The sequence below is a fragment of the Centropristis striata genome, chromosome 13 (assembly GCF_030273125.1).
Source record: "Centropristis striata isolate RG_2023a ecotype Rhode Island chromosome 13, C.striata_1.0, whole genome shotgun sequence".
Taxonomy (NCBI): Eukaryota; Metazoa; Chordata; class Actinopteri; order Perciformes; family Serranidae; genus Centropristis; species Centropristis striata.
Window position 1 is genome coordinate 10,723,951 of NC_081529.1, and position 22,389 is coordinate 10,746,339.

A 22,389-nucleotide genomic window follows, 5' to 3' on the forward strand; every position below is an offset into this window, starting at 1 on the left:
CTGAATACTTCTTCCAAACTAGATGCCATCACAGAAATAATAGAAACCATTTTCCCCATAAAATATGATCCAGTTTCACCAAAATCGGCTGGTGTATTAGTGCCACAGAGCTACTTCTTGCGGCAAATTGCATGAACCAGAGGTGTAAAACTGATCCTTGAAAGGGCCTGTGTGGCTGCAGGTTTTTGTTCCAAATGAGCAGGAGCACCCCTGAAACAACAAAATTAACCGTCCATGGGTCAGCTATAACACAGAACAATATATTTAGGGTTTGAAGACAGTTTGCAGTAGGAACAATATACCATTGGATTTTTTTATTTACTTCGGAAAAACATCAGGTTTATTACTAAGTATGTTTTTACATATGAGCTAACCCTTGGTATTTTGGTACATAACAGTCAGACTAAACATAGTAGGAGAAAAGAAAAAAACGGACTAGTACTGCAAATAAAGAATCTTTAATGTAAAAAAAAAAAAGTACAAAAAAATACTTAAAATGTTAAACATATACAATTACGATGGAGTATTGCGGCCACATTTTAAAAAAAAACATTTAATAACGAGATTAAAGTTGTAAACACTGAATTAATTACGAGAAGAAAGTTGTAAATATTTAAGTAATTACAAGAATAAAGTTGTCAATATATATTTTTTTTAAGTATAGAATACAGAATATAGAATAGTGTACAAAATATTAATATTAATAAGCGAGTGTTTAAAAATAAAAAATAAGACAATATACACAATAAAGTTATGTGTTTCTTTAACTGCCTGACTGTGACAGCAATGGTTTGTGTCATTCATTGCTTTTCCTGTAACCACTAGCATGTTGTGACAGAATAAACATCTTTTCCCCTCTGGCAGATTGTTGAACTGATGTGTGTCTTAGTAAAATAGGTGTGGAGTCTGTAGAAAATGTTTTCTCAAGGCAAATAAATTTGTTTTTGCTTACTCATCAGTGTTAGTTGAGTGTCAGTACTTAATGTCAAACTTACTTCCAGTTCTGTTTCATAGAAATGCTGTCATAGCTAACTGTTGGATTGTCACATTTGAGATTTTTTTCAGGGTTTCAACTTATGGAGAAACACATGGGTTGTGGTAAGATACAAACAATATGGGTGATATTTAACGCAATGTAATGTGTGAGGCCATAATATAGCTATAGACAAAAACCTAATTTTCATTGTGATCTGGCCTTAAGTCAACAGTATTTGTTGTTGAAGTTTATGCTTCTGTCTTTTACTTCTTGTCATCCCTTACAGCAGCACCGGAAACTACAAATGGATCAGGCAATCATGTTTGGTCCCTTGAGAATTGTAATATTGACATTTTAGAGAGTGAAATGACTGTGAAGGATTTCATAGACTACAAAACAAAAGAGCTTAGTTCAGTGGTGAGTACCAGAGGCATCATGTCACTAAATCTTTGTGTAATTGTGTGAAATCTAACTGAGATAGTCTTTCTTCTTGAGATCTGCATTTTCTATATTAAATAATAACTTTGCTTTATTCATTCAGGGCAATGAAGGACCATTCCTTGTGGCAAATCTAGATAATATTTTTAAAAGACACCTGAGATGGCTCACAAACTTACCTCGAGTCAAGCCTTTCTATGCGGTGAAGTGCAACAACGAAGCAGCAGTTTTGAGGATGTTGAGTGCTCTGGGCACAGGTTTCGACTGTGCTAGCAAGGTACTGATGAAATATTTCAAATATATTCTCCCTCTCTGTTGTCTGTGTTATGAAGCAATGATGTTTCCTTCTGAGTTTTCTCATTTTTTAACATGTTTTGGTGTCACAGGGTGAGATCCAGACAGCCCTGTCCCACGGAGTGACACCTGATAAGATCATTTACGCACATACAACCAAACCACTGTCACACATCAAATATGCCCGTGCTCATGGAGTAAATCGGATGACTTTTGATAGCGAGGAAGAACTCCTAAAAATTTCTCTCTGTCACACCAAAGCCAAGTAAGTGAACAGCTGTTTATATTGTTGCTTCTATGTTTCTATTGTTCTTAGTTTACTGGTAAAAACCTCTGAATTGCTTTCCAGACTTGTACTCCGCATCGCAGTGGATGACTCTGACTCACTGCTACAACTCAGTGCAAAGTTTGGAGCCAAACTGGCGTCAGTCGGTAAGCTGCTGGAACGTGCTGCAGAGCTGGGCTTGGAGGTCATTGGGGTCAGCTTTCATGTAGGCAGCGGGTGCACTGAGAGTGGGGCGTTCAAGCAGGCCATCGCAGATGCCAGAAGCGTCTTTGACATGGGGGTAAGTCATTGTCAAAGTAATAGAAGATTACAAAACTACAGTAACATTCACATGTTGAGAGGTAGAGCCTTTGATGTATTTTATTGTGATGATTTGCCATGGTGGTTTAAATTGGCCTAACGACTGAGACAAGAGAAGGCTCAGCTTCAGCAGATTGGCTCATGGGTGATAAGATCAGTCGTGTGATAATACTGAACAGTTTGTGCTAATGTGTGTATGAGTGTGGAGCAGGCCATTCTTGAAACACGTTGCTTTGCATCTCCTAAGGTACAGTCATGGTAAAAAATGATTAGACCACCCTTTTTCTTCAATTTCTTGTTCATTTTAATGCCCGGTACAACTAAAGGTACATTTGTTTGGACGCATATAATGATAACAACAAAAATAGCTCACGAGAGTTTAATTTAACAGCTGATATCCATTTTCCATGGTTTTCTTGATAATAACCAAAATCATTATCAAGAAAACTATGGAAAATGGCTAGATATCAGCTGAGCTATAGATATCAATCTGAGCTATTTTTGCTTTTATCATTATATTTTTCCAAACAAATGTACCTTTACTTGTACTAGGCATTAAAATGAACCAGAAATTGAAGAAAACAAGGGTGGTCTAATCATTTTTCCCATGACTGTAGATCAAAGATTTTAAAAAAGGTCGACTAAACCTAACCAGAAGGGGCATTCTAATGAACGGCCCGTAAAAATATGCACAGGAATTTGCAGGTATTCAGGGAGTTCATTGTAATTAGTTTTATACACCACTCTCACTGGAAGTCCAAACTTGTGAATCCTTGATTATTAATGGCCTTTAGATGTTGGTATTGATGTGGGGTTTTTGTGTGGGGCTTTTTGTTGCAGAAGCTGCTAGGCTTCCAGATGACTCTCTTGGATATTGGTGGAGGGTTCTCTGGGAGAGAGGACTTTCAAATCAAATTTGAAGAGGTAAAATACATTGTTGTGCAAGTCAGCATTCTTATAAAACAAATAATAACTATGGTTACGCAAGCATAATATGGAAGTAAATCTGTGTCATCGGATTTTGAAATGAAAAAGCCATTGAATTTCTAGCGCTGAATATTTATGCATTGAAATTACGTATCTGAATGTTCTTAAATGTTAAAAAATGAAATGTTCAAACATTCAACTGCAAAAAAGGCAGTCAAATTTTTGCAGTTGAATTTGAAAAACTTCCATAGCATAACAACCTTTAAAGCTGGAGTGCAGAACTCCTAGACATAAACACCGGACACTTCTTAGGATTTTCCGCTATCTTCTGGTATCTGTCCTTACTACCTGTCAAGGTATGGGGTAATACAGGTCTAATGACAGGCCATGTAACCAATTACAGAGCAGAAATAAATAAGCTGTAATTGAGTAAGGCTGACAGTATTTTGTGCACTAATGTAACAGTGTTGTTGTGGAGTTAATAAACTTCAAATAAGTAGAGCCAGACCTGAGCATACAAATGTTCAACATTCTTTTAAATAGTTATTTGTTTTAAAAAACATTTGCATAGTCATTGCAAACTCAGTGCACATCTGCATAGAAAAGATATAATTTCATTATAGCTCAAAATTTCACTGTATTAGCAGCCACACACTGCAAAAGAAGAAAAGGCAAGAAAGGCAACAAGGCAACAAACTTTGATAAAATCTTAAGTTGCACATTTAAACTAAATATTTTAAGTGTTGTTTTTGAGTTTGCTCAACTCTGAATTCAGATTTTTGTCAACTTAACTGTAAGTTGTACTAACTTATAATTTTACATTGTAATAACTTTTAATCCTTACTTCTGCTAACTTCTGCAATGTGCTGAATTGGCACGATTGTAACGCCGCTATGAAATGTCAGCTAATGTTGCGACCACAATTTGGAGTTAGCATTGATACGCTAATGGCTACTCTTGTAGCTGTAACAAGCAGCGCCGCTAGCATCAGTTAGCCGCCAGCTTTCGCTAATGACCAAATTTCACCGCTTTCCCGCATTTCACAACAAAGAAATAAGAGTTAGCAGAACTATTGTCCCTTGTTGTGAACCCCAACTTAAAGATATAAGTAACAACAACTCACAAACTTGTTTTTGAGCATACAACTGGCTTCCTTTGTTGTGCTAGCTTACATAATTGCCCTAAATGTCAATAATTTATATTTCCAAGTTTTACCAACTTAAATCACTGTTTCAGGCCAAAAATTACAAGTTGGCTTTTTTTTGCAGTGTATTGGCAATCCGTAAATGTTTTAATCTCTAAATCTGTATCGGACATAAAAATCCCATAACAGTTGGGCTTTACAACCAAGCTATATCTAGCAGGCTCCTGTATACTGAGTAATGAAGAGAGCTTTCTCTGGTGGCTATTGGCTCAATAAGCATTCTGTGAACTTGTTTGGCAAGGATGTGAATGTTATAAATGTTTTTATGTTGCAATCCTACAATCTATCTTTAATGCAATGTTGGAGACTTTGATAAAAAAAAACTTGGTCACTGGATTTTTATCCAGGCTCTCTAAATAAATGGCTCCTACCACATAGAACCAAATTGAGAAACCTTACGTATGTTGATTGTAATCTCAGTGTCAGTGTTGTTACTTTAGGCCAAGTGTATTAAACTGTCATAGAAGTATTTTGAATAGTAATAAAGGTGAAATACCTGTGAAATATGCCTTTCACCCATTGTGTTTCTCTAGTTTTCAGAAGTCATTAATGGAGCACTGGAGGAATACTTCCCTCCTGACAGCAAGGTGCAGATTATTGCAGAACCCGGCCGATACTATGTGGATTCAGCCTTCACACTGGCATCGCGCATCATTGCCAAAAGAGCGATCTTAGATGATGTGGACGAACACAACGGTATTGTATAGATGTCTTTTGCAGCCACATGAATGTTCATTATCAAGTATTAACACAAAACTATACAATGTGTGTTTGTACTTCAATGGATGTTGATTTTAAATATATGAGCTACACTGTAAAAAAAGATAAATAATAGCTAGTCAATAAAATTGAGGCAATAGATTGCACGCAATATTATTTATTAAATCTAACTACGTTACAAGTTGAGTTAATAACAACTTAACAGGAAATGCCTGTCAATTAAAAACAAACTAAATCTATTGTGTTGGATTCATTCAAAAATTCTCTTGATTTAGAATTACAGACACATAAAGATTATATTTAATGTGATCCAAATAAGTAGATTCTATCTCAAACGTTTTTATATTAAAGTTACTTAAACGACTGCCTCAAAATCAAGCACGCATTTATATTTAATACATTTGATCAAATATGTTAAGTAAAATGAAATGACTACAGAATAATTTTTTACAGTGTATGAGTAGCTGTCTGATGGCACTACATGGCAATACACCACTACATCATTTCAACATCCACTAGCCATGCTCAGCTTCTAAGAAAGCTGAGCATGGCTAGTGGGGTACACTCACAAGAACTCAAGATAATTACATTTTTTCAGATCAATATATACCAAATATGCATTTTTATCCTTAAGTATATGTATAGTCCAAATTCCATTCCTAAACCTTTCAGTGAATATTTCCAAGTCAACTCATAATTACAATGCTAGACAACAGACAAGTTACCCTCCTCACTGTCGTACTACCCTTGGTCAATTTCCCTTAAAATACAGTGGTACAATACTTTGGTATGATCAATTTAATAGTTCCATACAGTTTTCCTCTCTGAACACATACAGTCATGGAAAAAAATATGAGACCACCCTTGTTTTCTCTAATATCTTGTTCATTTTAATGCCTGGTACAACTAAAGGTACATTTGTTTGGACAAATGTAATGAGATCAACAAAAATAAGAGTTTAATTTTAGAGCTGATATCTAGCCATCTTCCATGATTTTCTTGATAATTATTTTGGTTATTATCAAGTAAGTTGATAATAAAGTAGTAAAAGTTGTACCAGGCATTAAAATGAACAAGAAATTGAAGAAAACAATGGTCTAATAATTTTTTTTTCCATGACTGTACAAGATCAGTTTAGTGGCTGCTCTGATTGCCCAGGTCACTATAAGTAGTACACACACTCATTTCTACACTTAAGTTTTTATTTCAATTTTTAATATTATTATTATAATTTTGCTTTATTTGTATGTGTAATCATTATTTTTCTATCTCATAGTTGTTTTTTAATTTAACTTGTGAATTTTAATATAGGTAGAGACTCTGTATAAGCCCTTTTGGGTTTCTTGCCGCTACCTTGCAGCTTTCTTTTGTTGTTATTTCTTTATCTTTTTGTCTTATTATTGTGCAAAATTTAAAAAAACTTCAAACTGCAAACTTTGTGCAGAGCAGCAGAGGGGCCATAGATAATCTACTATAATTTGTGTATCATTTTCAACATGATGTGAAACTATTGTATACTTGTCAGTTCGGTAACCTTCATTATTTTGCATGTATTTTTTTCCAGACTTTGAGAAAAGCAGCCCTGATAGAGTGATGATGTACTACCTTAATGACGGAGTGTATGGCTCCCTGAGCTGCCTGATCAATGATGCTGCCCACTCCGAGGTTGAGCCATACCTCAACAGAGTAAATATAAACCCTATCACTACATAACAACATGATGATTCATTTGTTAAGTTCACAGTTGTACAAACAAAATATGGTTAAGGTGTGGTGAGGTTTAGGTCACCAATATTGTTTTGCTTTGCATTGCTTCTTTATGGTTAGGAAAAGATTGTGGTAATGGTCAACAGAAAAGAACACAGCCAGACTAACCACCGTACGTTTCTATTCTCTTAAAGAGGATGCTACTTCCTGCATTAGCACTTAACATTAGCATTTGACATTAATCTTGTGGTGCAGAATTGTTCCATATGGATGGATTTTTGCTGCAAAAAAAATACTGTTTCAGCAGCTAAAACAGTTTAAAACGATAAAGAGAAGCTAAAGCCTTTAGTTCACAGTGACGTTAGTGATCCAGGTGGGTTTTTAAGAGGTTAATGTTCAAAACACCGATAGACTTTTGTTTAGTAAATATGCACTTTTAACTCAGGGCAGGTTGAGCGCATTTTACGTGCTTTTCATTCTTAATTTGTTAATAGTTTTGTCCATGTTCATGCATTTGGCTAGCCTGGGTATACCCATACTGCCTTAGCCGCTAGCGGCGCTAATCACCGCCGCTACCGTAACGCCGGTGATCTCGCTACAAGCTCATTTGAGATTAGTCTGGTGTTAGCCAGGCTAGCATTTGGCATTAATTATGGCAAGATTGTATATTTTTATTTGATCTTGTTATTTCCAGCTCAGCTCCTGCAGTAAGGCTAAAATACATATGTGTACAAACAATAGTTACACTCTTATAGTTGAGCGCGTAAAACGCGCCGTTGAAACCCATTCAAAATGCAATTTTTGATCTCACTTATGTTAAAGCATAATACATGCATTTTATTAAATCTTGGTGTCAATCTGGGCTTTTGGCCTTGGAATTGATCATTTTTACTACTACAGCATATAGAGAAAAAATATGCGGTTTATACACACAAGCATGTACTGCTTTAAATAAATCAAAAATGGGTCATCTTAAATCACATCAAAGATGCAGCCATCTAGAGAAAATGACTTACTCATAACAAAAAAAGAGTTATTTACACAGCTGCGATTGCAGCCAGGTCTATAAAAATGGCAGCATCATGATATCTATATCTATATGATATATGATCATATATATATATATATATATATATATATATATAGCTTGCTTTTTAGAAGCACATTTTACACACTAAGAAGTACAAGTGTGCATAAAATAAAATTTGGGATCCTGGGCTCTAAATAAATGACCCAACCTGATCTAATGTTCATGCAGAGGAATTGTGTATTTAAAATAAGACGTGGAACAGCACGTCGGAGGCTGTCACTTACCCTCTGGCCTGAGAGAACTGTTAAACATGATGTCAGGCATAAGATTTAAAGGGATAGTTTGTGGGAGAATAAAATAACTAGGTGATGTGGATTTCATATTTCAATGTTTGTGCTCCACACAGACTGTTGAGAGCAGTGAGCAGAGATACCGGTCTGTGATCTGGGGTCCAACCTGTGACAGCATCGACAAAGTGATCGACAACTTCTGGATTCCTGAGCTGCAAGTGGGGGACTGGCTCTTCGTTGACAACATGGGTGCTTACTCTGTTTGTTTAGCCACCGACTTCAATGGCTTTGAAAGGGCACAAGTCTACCCTGTTGTAACAGCTGAAACATGGCACGCCTTGAACAATTTTGACATCAATAACATCCATTGATGATCTGGTAACGATGCTTCTATATATATGATATACACTGTGTTCACACTGAGATATGTCAGCTCATCTGTGAGTAATAGCCTGGCTGTTGACACCAAGCTGTTTCTCTGCACTGGTCTTTTCCCAATAACCCATTCTTCCATCATGTTCGACAATGGTTCAAAACTTCGGATGAGAAATTACACAATAATCTGTATCTGTGTCTGTTCAAGCACCTAATTATCCTTGTCTATACTGTGAATGGGCAGAGTTTAAACCAACAGTGGTTTAGGTTAATATTTTTTAGCTTAAAAATGTATATGGGTTGGTCAGAATGATTTAAAATGAAACTGAAAGCTTTAAACTTTTAACATGTGTTTGTCATGTTTGGAAGTAACTCTTATTTTTAGTAACAGCATATCAAACATTATATCGCATAGAAAATTGTTCTCGTCAACCATACATAAGGTCACATTTTTGTCCGGTAATAAAATAGTTATCTATTCCTTCTTGTTGAGTGTTAGTTGTGAAATAAAAACTATGTTTAAAGTATACTTTAAAGTTTCCTTCTTCATCATCACTCATAAAATAAAAACATTCATTTATATACAGCAATAAGCTCTGTTCCCCACGACTTACCAAGGTGGAGATCTGTGACAGAGACAGTAGAAAACTCTAAATCACAAAAATGATAATTAATAAGAATATTGAATTAAGAATCAGAATCGATACACAGAATCTAACCAATAGACAGAACTGTTAGACAACAGCCAGAACCCCAATTAAACCTTGTCCATTCAAAAACTTACAGAGATAATGCAAATGGTCCAAGAAAATGAAAGACAAATTACTTTGTCACATTATCATTAACCCAAGGAATACTTGTGCATTATTTGCTCTCTAGATATGCCAGTCAACAAACCATTAGGTCCTTAAAGTCTTGATAAAATGACTCCTGTGAGGTGGTGTGGAACCATTTAAAGCAGTGAAGCAGCAACAGCTCAGGTCTGTTAGTGAACACTGCCATCACCTGGAAAACATGCTCAACTATCCAGTCAGACATCCAACAAAAGTAGAATCATACAACTGTACTGTCACAAAAGAAAATCACAATACAGTCATGGAAAAATGATTAGACCACTCTTGTTTTCTTCAGTTTATTGTTCATTTTAATGCCTGCCACAACTAAAGGTACATTTGTTTGAACAAATACAGCTCATAAGAGTTTAATTTAAGAGCTGATATCTAGCCATTTTCCATGTTTTTCCTGATAATCATTTTGGTTATTATCAAGAAAACCTTGGAAAGAAAAGAATAAGGGTGGTCTAATAATTGTTTCCAAGACTGCATCATCATTAACAAAAGACATTTGAAGTTTACATGTTACATTTATTTAAAGTTTTGGAACATGTAAGCAACCTGACTCCTTATGACAATATTAGACAGACAAAAATAAATAATTGAATTGATTTCCTTAAGACCAGTCTATTCATTAGTAAAAATAAATGTAATAAATAAATACCTTAACTGAAGGCCTGTCAAATATAAACAGTGCTTGGTGCATTCAGTAAATAACTTAGCATTTTAAAAGGCCTGCCTGCAGCCGCAGACAACTTTTTTTTTTTCAGAGGTGGTGGATCCATTTGTAAAGCTATTGGTATGATGTAAAACTAGAAGATCTAAGGAATCTATTGGTACCAACCATGTCATATCTTTGTCATGAAGGTGGCAACATAATCCGCCAAAGCTAGGCTACATACATTAGGCCCTTACATACAGCAAGGGAAAAACTCTACATGGCCATATTCAAAGGGACCCCTGACCTCTGACTCAAGACATATGAATAAAAATGGGTTCTATGGATTCACATGAGTCTCCCCTTCACAAAAAAACAAATCCGAAGCAGGTAAGGGCATAAAACATACAGTTTTTTCCACAGGCAGCATGTCTTTCTATGGTATATTTACAACAAGAGTATTTCTCAGCAGTTTCAAGAACAGAAGTGCTTGCATTCTGGTCAACGAAAGAAACAATACTTGCAAAAATCTCCAAAATGTCAAAAGTTTTTAAATACCAAATCCCAGCAATCATTTTTCTATAATGTTCCATGAGGTCCTGGTGTCTAAATGAGGTATTTTGGTGTCATTTTTTGACCATTATAATGAAATTTCAAGCAGCTAGAAGCTAGAAATAGTCAAATTTACCACACAATCTGTGTTGTATTAAAATTGTATTAAATGGTATTAAAAATGGTATTCTGTCATTCTAACAGTGGTTATATATATTTTTATTTTATTTTATTTTAATTTATTTATATTTTGTTTATTGCCTTCTTCTAAAATATACTCCTGAGCTCACATCAGCATTCTGCAGGAAGGGGAATAATTAAGCGTGGGTGGCTTGGAATTCCTACCTTGAGGTCACCCAGGCCTTCAACTACACTGTTCAAAAAAATTAAAGGAACACTTAATCGTCACAATATAACACCAAGTCAGCTAAACGTCAGGGACATCAATCTGTCCATTTAGGAATAAAAAGGGATTGTGAATCAATTTCACTTGCTTTGGTGCAAATGAAAGTGACAATAGCTGCAATGGAGGGGCAAAAACGAGACCACCCAAAGGTTTTGCATGTGGTAGCAACAAACAATTTCTCTCTTCTTATCCTTCCTGACTGATTCTTCTCTAGTTTTGTGTTCTGCTAGTGTCCTTGTCACTACTGGTAGCATGAGGCGGCACCTGCAGCCCAATCATGTTCCACAGGTTGTCCAGCTCTTCCAGGATGGCACATCCATTCGGTCGCAAGAAGCAGCTATTCTCAACCTTGGGGTCGGGACCCCAATTGGGGTCGCGAGATGATTTCTGGGGGTCGCCAAATCATTTTGGAAGTCAGCTCTGTCTCCACTGTGCTAAAGTGTTCATGTGTTTTAGTCTTTTTGGTCACTTAATGTCTTTTTTTGGTCATTGTGGGGTTTTTTTGTAATTTTGTGTCTTTTTTGGTCAATTTGTGTCTTTTTTTGGTCATTTTGTGTCTTTTTTGATAATTTTGTTGTCAATTTGTGTCTTTTTTGGTCATTTTGTTTCTTTTTTTGGACATTTTGTGTCTTTTTTTAGTCATTTTGTGTCTTTTTTTGGTAATTTTGTTTCTTATTGGGGTCATTTTGTGTCTTTTTTGGTCAATTTGTGTCTTTTTTTGGTCATTTTGTGTCTTTTTTTGGTCATTTTGTGTCTTTTCTGCATTATTTGCTCTCTAGATATGGCAGTCAACAAACCATTAGGTCCTTAAAGTCTTGATAAAATGACTCCTGTGAGGTGGTGTGGAACCATTTAAAGCAGTGAAGCAGCAACAGCTCAGGTCTGTTAGTGAACACTGCCATCACCTGGAAAACATGCTCAATTATCCAGTCAGACATCCAACAAAAGCAGAATCATACAACTGTACTGTCACAAAAGAAAATCACAATACAGTCATGGAAAAATTATTAGACCACTCTTGTTTTCTTCAGTTTATTGTTCATTATAATGCCTGGCACAACTAAAGGTACATTTGTTTTTTTTGGTCATTTTGTGTCTTTTCTTGTCATTTTGTGTCTTTTTTGCTCAAATTGTGTCTTATTTTGGTCATTTTGTTTCCTTTTTTTGGTCATTTCGTTTCTTTTTTGGGTGATCTGAACTGTGCGTGTGAGATTGTGTTCAGTGAGCGGGGGTCACGGACAACATGCATGTTAAATTGGGGGTCGTGACTCAAAAAGGTTGACAACTACTGGCAGGAAGGATTGCTGTGTTTCACAGCACAGTCTCAAGGGCATGAAGGAGATACCAGGAGGCTGGCCGTTACACAAGGAGAGCTGGACAGGGCGGTAGAAGGGCATTAACCCAGCAGCTGGACCAATATCTGCTCCTTTGTGTTGGGAGGAACTGGAGGAGCACTGCCAGAGCCCCACAAAATGACCAACAGCAGTGTGCATGTTTCTGACCAAACTGTCAGAACAGACTCCATGAGGGTGGTGTACGGTCCCAATGTCCTCTACTGGGATCTGTGCTCACTGCCCAGCACTACGCATCTCAATTGGCGTTTGTGAGAGACCGCCATTTGCTCCTGATTCTCTTCACAGATGAGAGCAGGTTCTCACTGAGCACACGTGACAGACGTGAACTTAAAATATTTTACTCCTCTCTATTAGTTTTAGCTGAAAAATATGGACCAATACAAAAACTTTGCAATGATTTATCAAAGTTTTTTGATGATTGGCTGGATGAAGTGTCAAGGTCTTAAATGACGTGATGATGTGTCTTTGGGCACCTTTTCATGGGGTCGGAATGTGAGTGGTGTGGTGAGAGGGGTTGTCTCAGCGCTGAAGAGGATCTGTCCGTATTGTTGCCTGTGTTTATTATATATTTTATTTTCTAATGTCATAGTTTATTTTTATACTTTTATATCTCTATTGGAGTTTGTGTCTGTGTCCACTTGACTTACTGAGATGATAGTTTTGTTGTTTATTTAACTCTTTGCCTTGCAGAATTTTGTTTTTGTTTTTGTTCTTTGTATTTTTGGGGAAATGCATAGTGGAGATTCTTGATTGAACTTGTAATTATAGTATTGTGCAATAAAGTTTGAAAAAAAAAAAAAAAACATGTGACAGACGTGAAAGAGTCTGGAGACACCATGCCATACTGTCTGTAATATCATCCAGCATGATCGGCTTGGTGGTGGGTCAGTGGTGGTCTGGGGAGGAGTATCCTTGAAGGGTAACACAGACCTCCATGTCATAGCTAACAGTACCCTGACTGCTGTTAGGTACCGGGATGAAACCCTCAGACCAATCGTCAGACCTTAAGCTGGGGCGGTGGGCCCTGGGTTCCTCCTGGTGCAGGAAGATGCTCAGCCTCATGTGGTCAGAGTGTGTGGGCAGTTCCTGGACAATGAAGGCATTGATACCATTGACTGGCCCTCTCGTTCCCCTGACTTAGATCCAATTTATGGGACATTATGTATAGGTGCATCTCACACTGCCAAGTTCTGCCACAGCCTGTCCAGGATCTCACTGATTCCCTGATCCAGGTCTGGGAGAAGATCCTCCAGGAAACCATCCACCGACTCATGAGGAGCTGCTTAGATTTTGTTGAGAGTGCATACTAAATCCAGCCCTCAATGGATTAATGATTTTGGTTTTCATTAAACAGTTTTCATGTCATTTTGATCTCAATAACTTATACAATGTACATCAGTTAGATTCTCACCGTAAATAATTTGCTGATCAAGATCTGACATGAGATGAAAGCGTTCCCTTGATTTTTTTCAGCAGTGTACATGGCAGATAATCCGCCAATTTTATTGTGCGGGCCAAGTTGGGGCAAGTGTGTAATCAGAGGGGCACATTAAAAAACGCCAAAGATGATATTTAAGCATTCAAAACCTAGCTGATATCTAGCCATTTTCCTTCGTTTTATTGATAATAACCAAAATAATTATCAAGAAAACCATAGAAAATGTCTAGATATCAGCTCTTAAATTAAACTCTTATGAGCTGTTTTTGTTGTTTTCATTATATTTGTCCAAACAAGCCAGGCAGGCATTAAAATGAATAATAAAGTGAAGAAAACAACGATGGTCTAATATATTTTTTTCCATGACTGTAGAATATCAGATTTTTTTTAATGCTAATATCTGAGTTGTGCTAACCTTTATTCAACCTCACTGCTGTCATGGTTGAATTTGTATTTATTTTTAATTACATTTGTGTTTATTTTTTCCTCCATGATACAGCCTGCTACATGTTGTCTGCAGGTTTCTGGTTGTTTCTAGGTGCGAGGTGTCTCTTTACCGCTAGATGTCCTCCTGCTTTTTATGACCGCTTCATCATGACAGCTGCTGGTTCAACTGTAGCCAGGGACTCTGTTGTTGTCTGTGACACACACACACACACACACACACACACACACACACGCACGCACGCACGCACACACACCCGCACGCATAAGCACATTGAGCTCATAGGCCACGCCCCTCTCGTGAATAATGCATCACCTCCCGTCGACCGGAGGAGACTCGTGCCTCCGGAGCTCTTCAGACGTCAGCTCGTGCTCACCGGAGGAAGGAGAATAATGGTCATACTAATATCACCGCCCGACTATTGAAAACGGGATACAAACCGGTAATGAACGGGGAATTGGGCAGAGTGGGAATCCGCCTCACACACACCGACTCCGTTGGTTTCTACCGGGGATTTTACGGAGGAGTAGCCAACACACCGAGGGCTTGATATTAACCCAACCGTGACCGACCTATTATCTGTCGGTCTGACGTTGTCCTTATCGCCGGCGTATTGAGGGACAAAAAAACAGCCAAGGTAGGTTTATTGTTTCCTGTGTGTCTGTGTGTGTGTGTGCGGGTGCTTATGTGTGTGCGCGTGTGTGAGCGAAGGAAAGGAGACATAGATATTGTAGTAAGATTGTGTGTGTGTGTTTGTGTGTGTGTGTGTGTGTGTGTGTGTGTGTCGAACAGCACAGCTATAACATCAAAGAAATCTATAACATATATGATGTATAATAGAATAATTTGAATTATAATGCTCCACACGTATTTCTATCACAATGATAATAATAATGATGATTATTTTATTATTCTTTTATAATAATAATAATAATTTATTATTATTATTATTATTATTATTATTATTATTATAAATAGTAATACATATTGTTATTATTATTATGAGTAGTAGTATTCCTAATAATAATAATAATAATAATAATAACACTGTCATTATAAAACTATTATAATTATATTTTAATTATTATATTAAAATTATTAAATTGTTGATTTTATTATTTTTTATAACAATTCATTATTATTATTATTTTCATTATAAATACAAGTAATACATTATATATGTATTATATATATATATATATAAATTATCCTTAAATACCACATTTCCATCTTGTCTTGGAGATATTGCAGGCACCCTGTATAATGCAAGCTGCAGCTGACAGTTTTTGATCATTTTAAGAGTGATAGTAAACCAGACGATAGTACAACTTGAACAGTGGAAGAGTGGGAAAAAAGTAGAACGTACCAGTACAGACTGGTGAAGTAAAAGCAGCGAGTGTGGCTGTAGACTGGATAATAACCCTTAGGAGAAATGTGTGTATGAATATGTGTGTGGGTGTGAAAAGGATTTGACTTTTCCCGCCCTTCTCTAGCTGTCTCCTCTTCTCGTTTCCGCACTGTTTTCCTCCACATTTTGGTCCCCTTTTTAAATTTCCATTGCTTCTTTTGAGCTGGATGTCTGTTTACGCCAGCTGGTGATAAACAGTTGTTTTGGCAGGAAACTGAAAGCATTTGTGTGGAAGTGACGGGATTATCTCTCACAATGCTGCGTCCATTATTAATCTATATCATTCTGTTGGCTTTGAGTGTGTGTGCATTGGCTTTGCAGGCAGATCTATCTATCTATCTATCTATCTATCTATCTATCTATCTATCTATCTATCTATCTATCTATCTATCTATCTATTCTACGAATGTAGTTGGAAGTACCATACTTTTATTTATTAAGAGTAGGTTTGGGCATTTTGATGATATACTACAGGTGTCATCAGCTAATTTTTTTTCCAAATGAAGAAAATATGATGTGTTTATGCCTAGTTAGCCTATCAATTAAAGAATTAACAACAGGAATTTTATAGTAAAAGTGTTAAACAAACCAGAATATGTTTTATATTTGAGATTCTTCACAGTATTCACCTTTTTTGTTGTTGATAGCTTTACACACTTCTGTTACTCTCTCAGTCAGCTTCATGAGCTGATCACCTGGATGGTTTTCAGTTAACAGGTGCACCTTATCAAGAGTTAATTAGTGGAATTTCTTGCCTTCTTCATGTGTTTGAGACCATCAAAGCAAAAAGGTTAAAAGCTACTTTAATATAAAATATAAAACATATTCTGTTTTTTTTTTTTACACGTTTTTGTTTACTACATAATTCCATATGTGTTCCATCATAGCTCAGATTTAAAAATAAATAAATCTGCAATGTTGAAATGATAAATAAATAAATAAATAAATAAATAATATAAAAACCATTGAATGAGAAGGTGTGTTCAAACTTTTGACTGGTGATGACATGATAACTAGATCATAACATTCATTGAGGAGTGATGGTTAAAAACTGTGAAACGTCATTATGCAAAATACCAGAATGCAATTTTTCCTCCTCACATTTTCTGAATGTATTAGGCTATTGTTCTGCATTGCTGATATATTACATTATCAACGATGTTAAAATCATATACATTTTTCTGTATTGTTTCTATCAAACTATCATCGCAGATAGCTATCTAGATATCTAGCTAGCTAGCTATCTAGCTACATCATTTGACCGATATGTTATGTTTCATGCACAAAGCTTGGTCGAACTGTATAGGTGCTGTCCTACTAACCTGTAGTTTGTAGGATACAAGAATAGGCTTGCTGGTTATTTAACATAGAACAGAAAACCCATCTGATTGTGATATAAATTGTTGCAAGATATGAACCTATATTGGGATAGAGGATTTTGTCCCCACCTCTCAACCCTAGTTTGGACCTCTACCGATAATACAGAGAAGTCACGTTAAAAAAGGTCTGTTAGGTAGTGCCGTGACGGTATGGCTTTTTTTTTTTTTTTACTGCAGTGAAAAAGCAAAGTAGTCCTGCCAATGCCCGTCTTACAACGCATATAAACATAGGCACAACTACTCGAGCTAGACTGCGTTATCAATCTATCTATCTATCTATCTATCTATCTATCTATCTATCCATCCATCCATCCATCCATCCATCCATCCATCCATCCATCCATCCATCCATCCATCCATCCATCCATGCCTACAAACGTCAACACAATAACTGGCTTTTAAAGAAACTTTGGACACTCAGCTGTGATGACATCTTGCCATTGTATGCTCACACAGGAATGGCACAGAATGGCACAGAGCCAAAAAATGTGTTATCCATCCATCCATCAATCCAGAAGTATAGATCTGCAATTATAATTAGAGGTGGAACCAAAAAAAAATTCCATACAACAATATTACGTATTGCTTCCTCATACAGTTGCAATACACTGCTGCCAAATATTGATATTTTGTATTAAAACATGCAAGCTCTCTAAAGAGATTTAGCTGGAATTTGGCTTACCAGAGTGACTACATCATGACTCCTCCTGGTGTCACTAATCAAATGAATGAGGGTGAACGTCAATGAAAAGAAAATAATTTCACAGGAAAAAATGGTGGACAGCCAGGGAAAACAAATCAGAGAGGAACCTTTTTTTAGTTTTCTGAAAACTCGATTGACACAGATTGAAAATATTTTGGTGAGGCATAGTTGTGTCTTTCCCTTTAACATTTGAATTCCAAAACTGCTTACAGCTAACTGACAGTTTACCATTTTATGGCTATTTTTTACATGGTAGCTGGAATCATTTGAAGTTGCAGCCACTGTGTGTGTGTGTGTGTGTGTGTGTGTGTGTTACAGAGCCACTATGCTAAGATTAATTAAACTTTGTTGAACATCCTTTTATCTCTGTTGTCAAATTCTGTCAACTGACACCACAAAGCTATGAATAAATACATAATACCTGCTTTTTTGCATTTTTAGGGCTATTTTCTCTTCTTCAGTTCCACTAATAACTTGATGTTTCATAGATGATTGTCTTGCAATTTATATAGTATCACAGAATCACTGTATCAATAGACAATAGATTGTGATAGTTTTGCATTGTTATTGAGTTATTCTGCCATCCCTATTCATTTATTGTCTGAAATCTGTTTAAAAGTTTGTACAGAAGTAGATCACTCTGACCAAGTTGTCTCTTTGTTATATTTTGTCTCCTCCCTGCCCCCCTGTGGCTTCTTTTCCTAGACAGTAGCGGTGCAGATGGGTGTAATCCTATGTTAATCTGCCTAACCCTGTAGCTCATAGTCTGGGTTTAACACTGCCCTGATTAATAGCCCCCCCACCATGTCAGTCATTAGGTTAATGAGATCACCCACACAGCATCACTAGTGCTAATTAAAGGAAGACAAAACATAAGGACTTGATTAGGTGCCAACTTTTTGCTCAACACCTTCACAAATTATGTATTAATTGTGACACCAAAATAAATACTCTCTCAAACCTGATTCACTCCCATCTTGACCTCAGTACATTAGAAATACGATATTTATCACAAAATAGTGCAATAACTACTAGAAAATAATCCACTGTGTTAGTGTGTAGTGGCTGTGTGAGCACAGCTCATCATTCTGAGTTCCTGCGGGAGGAAAAGGGCAGTGTTTGATTTAATGCAGCGGTATCATTTTCCATATGGCCAGAGTGAGAATAGAGTGTGGACTGCCTGACTGGTGTCCTTGATGATCTTTTGAGCTTTCCACATTGCAGGAGATATTGCAGCTATCCTGTGCCGTATTGTTGCTGAAGCTGGTCTTGGCAGTTTGCAGTCCAGCCAATATGCACTTGTTTAATGCGTTAGAGTTGGGCTCCAGTGAAAATGTTTAAACCACTCTGATATTAAGCCAAACATCAAACCTGTATTCTGGATTTTACCAGCACTTGATTGAACAGCCATCGTAATTAAAGCATGTTTCCACTGAGTACTTTTGGAAAGCGGCTGAGTGTTTTGGCTACGCCCAAAGAACTGAACTGATATCAAACATGTATGGACGACAACAGCTGCAGCATTTTCTTTTCAACTTCCCTCAACTTTAAGCTTCACTGCTCTGTATAGCTTCAATACGGCTGTGTCTGTGAAATAATGTCGCCACGGAGTCACAAACCTGGTTCCAGTGTCTTTAGCATGTAGCTAAAACCCTTGTAAATTTGCAGCATTATTTCATCAACTTCCCGACCCGATATCCTGACGAACATGGTGCCCATGATTCCTCAGATCTTCTAGTTTCATATGATACCAGTATCTCCAGTAAATTCCTAAAAGTGAGCCTGCTACGATGAAAATACTGACGCTAAATAAAAACTAGATATTGATACTTTATAAATTGGTACAATATTGTCATGCAAAATATCACTTTATTATGCTGCATCGATTTTTTCCCCCACCTTTATTATCTTTATAGATAATTTGGCCATCAATGGAGTAAAATCCAAAATGCATCCACGCGGTGCACCTGAGGTGTGCTGCCATGAATGTGGCAGCGAGGTTAAACCACTGACTCAGCATTACATGAATGACTTGACTCTAGTCATTCACATGTTTTGTTATTTTACAGGTAACAGTTTTTGGCACAGGTTTATGTTATAAGTAATAAACTTGTTTATTTTAATTGAATAAGAGTGAATTTATGTCTCTGTAAAACAATACATTAATGGCATGATAGTGTCTTAATTACAAAAGTTCTGATCAGTCAGGGATTGGCATGGTTTTAAATGAAAACCCACAAGAAGCCTTATTCTCCTTTACAATAATTCATGCTTACAATCAGGAAGGCAAACTCAAACAATGATTAAGATCAGTGTATATCAGGGATGGGCAACTTAACCTAACTTAGCTGGAGGGGGCCACAATTTTTCATTGACACTACCACAGGGCCACATATAGGACCGTGCACTTAACCAGATATGATGAAACTGCAATTTTAAATATGTTTACAGTGCAGTAACTTAACATATTTCATGCTCAAATGCACGAATAACAGTATAAACAGGAATACAAAAGGTTTGAAGCAAATAAAAAATAACCACTTCCTGCGATTTCTTTTTTTCAGTGCAAGAACAGCAGACCAACATTAATTGCAAGAAGTAATTTTGCGCATTTTTACGCTGGACTTTTAAGATTTCATGCTCAAATGCATGTAGTTGTACTGAGGGCCACTTCAAGTGAGGGTGCGGGCCGTATGTGGCCCCCGGGCCTCCAGTTGCCCATCCCTGCTGTATATGGTGGAATAGAGACAGGAGAAGAGGCCACCAAATTTGGCCTCTAGAGCAAAAAATTGTGTCCAACATGTCTCTGGACCCACTTACCCTGCTACTTTTCCCCACCTGTTGACTTCTCCATGTCCTAGTGAAAATCCCTGCTCGTGACTCTGTTAGTCCATTCATAAACAAACATAATATGTAATCATCGTTATAGTGTGTCATGTCTGCAAGGTAAAAACAAAAGCCTCGCACATTTATTGGGAAGATTTAAACATCGTTTTTATTAAGACGCATAGCTTAACATTACTTGGAGTTTTTTAATGTGAAAGGCATTTATATTCCTGTCATGCAAGCCACAGTTCCCTTTACTCTTGAGTCTTTGTAGGAGAATGCAGACCCTGTCGTTGAATGTCTTCACGATGAAGATACTAAAATATTCCCAGAGGCAAACACGTGTTTCATGGTGCTCAGACTGTTCATTCACAAACCGTATGAAACATTCAGAAGCTGTGAGAGAGGGAATTTTCGCAGGCTCCAAGTTTCAGCATTGCATAATTTTACAAAAACAAAGACACAAAAATACTGAAGTTTATTACATGTTTGAGCTGCATGATGCTTAAAAGAGATTTTTTGGCTGTAGAGGTGGAAGTACATATACTAGGACAATTTTGAAGTACTTGAGTTTACATTTGATGGTACGTTTTATTTTATAGCCCTTTTCAGAAGGAAATGATGCAAAACATGATTATCAAACTGTGTTCCTGGTTTCAAGATTGTACTTTGAACAGACTGATGAGTTTATATATGTATTTTAACATCTTGTATAAAACACAACAATTCGGTAATACTGTCACATTTTAGAATTTTTTCTATGATAACAAGTCTATAAAATATTTCAAAGTACAATGTGTATCTGTATAGTTTTATTTTAGATTGACAACAATAACTACAAAGACCAGTGAGCCCATTGTTTTTAAGTTCTTGTGGAATAAAGCCAGACAAAAACTATTAATCGTCAAAAGACTAAAAAAACTGAGGATTTTCTTCAAGAGCAAAAATAAATCAAATCACCCTTCCTTTCAACACTCTATAGCATTTTTTTCCTTCTAGCAGGCTGATCTAAGGAATCCAGCTATGTCATGATCAGTGGTCGCTATTGACGTATTTTTAACACATTTGTCGGCTCTGTGCGCTTCATAAATAAGGTAAATTAAAAAATGAGGGATTGGTGTGGTGGGCGGTGAAGGATAAGCTTGTTTCACCTCTTCTCAGTTTATTGTTTCTTGGCATAGACAGACAGACAGACAGACAGATAGACAGACAGACAGAAATTGCACTTCCAGCAGCAGCACAACACCAATACAATAAAATACAATAGAATAAAGTTCAAAATTAGTATAAATTTGCAAAATTAGAGAATGCAAGAGAGATTAAAAATGTAAATACCACTACATAATTGTGATGTTGACATTAAGAAATCTTTTCTCCCTGTGACCTAAAAACTGCATGATGTAGGCCTCTAATATTTGTATTTATTTATTATAATAAAATGAAAGATGCTATTAAATAAGTCTTATAATTGAAAAAAAAAAAACATATTAAAATAACATAATAATAGATGATATACTTATTATGAACCTGTCTGGTAAAATGACACGGAAGGATGATACAACGGAAGAGTCTAATGTAATCTCTGGTCGTAATATTATGTCGGGAAGGAGGTGAAATAACACGCTATCTTTGTGACATGGCAATTTTCAAAGTGGGCCTATGACCTTTGACTTCAAGATATGTGAATTAAAATAGGCTCTATGGGTGGCCACGAGAATCGTCTTTATATACATACCTTCTTTATGATGATAAGATGCAGTTCAAGGCAATAACCACTAGGCTTGTCACGATACTAAAATTTTCAACTCGATACCGAGCAGGAAAATATTCGATACTCAA

At 36.5% G+C, this 22,389-nt stretch overlaps 2 protein-coding genes across 2 annotated transcripts in view; both read left to right on the forward strand.

Annotated features, from left to right (window-relative positions):
• Window positions 1-1,326: 1,326 nt before the first annotated feature.
• LOC131984044 (ornithine decarboxylase-like) lies at window positions 1,327-8,996 on the forward strand. Its single transcript, XM_059348907.1, has 8 exons — window positions 1,327-1,393; window positions 1,518-1,691; window positions 1,801-1,973; window positions 2,058-2,274; window positions 3,135-3,218; window positions 4,959-5,124; window positions 6,707-6,831; window positions 8,289-8,996. Exons 1-8 carry the CDS (start codon window positions 1,343-1,345, stop codon window positions 8,541-8,543), a joined length of 1,245 nt encoding a protein of 414 aa, XP_059204890.1. The 5' UTR covers window positions 1,327-1,342; the 3' UTR covers window positions 8,544-8,996.
• A 5,630-nt stretch (window positions 8,997-14,626) lies between these two features.
• LOC131983047 (protein TANC2-like) overlaps window positions 14,627-22,389 on the forward strand; it is a 74,178-nt gene continuing 66,415 nt past the window's right edge. The window contains exon 1 of the mRNA XM_059347615.1: window positions 14,627-14,871. The gene's annotated coding sequence lies outside the window, so the exon portion shown is untranslated. The remainder of the gene's footprint in view (window positions 14,872-22,389) is intronic.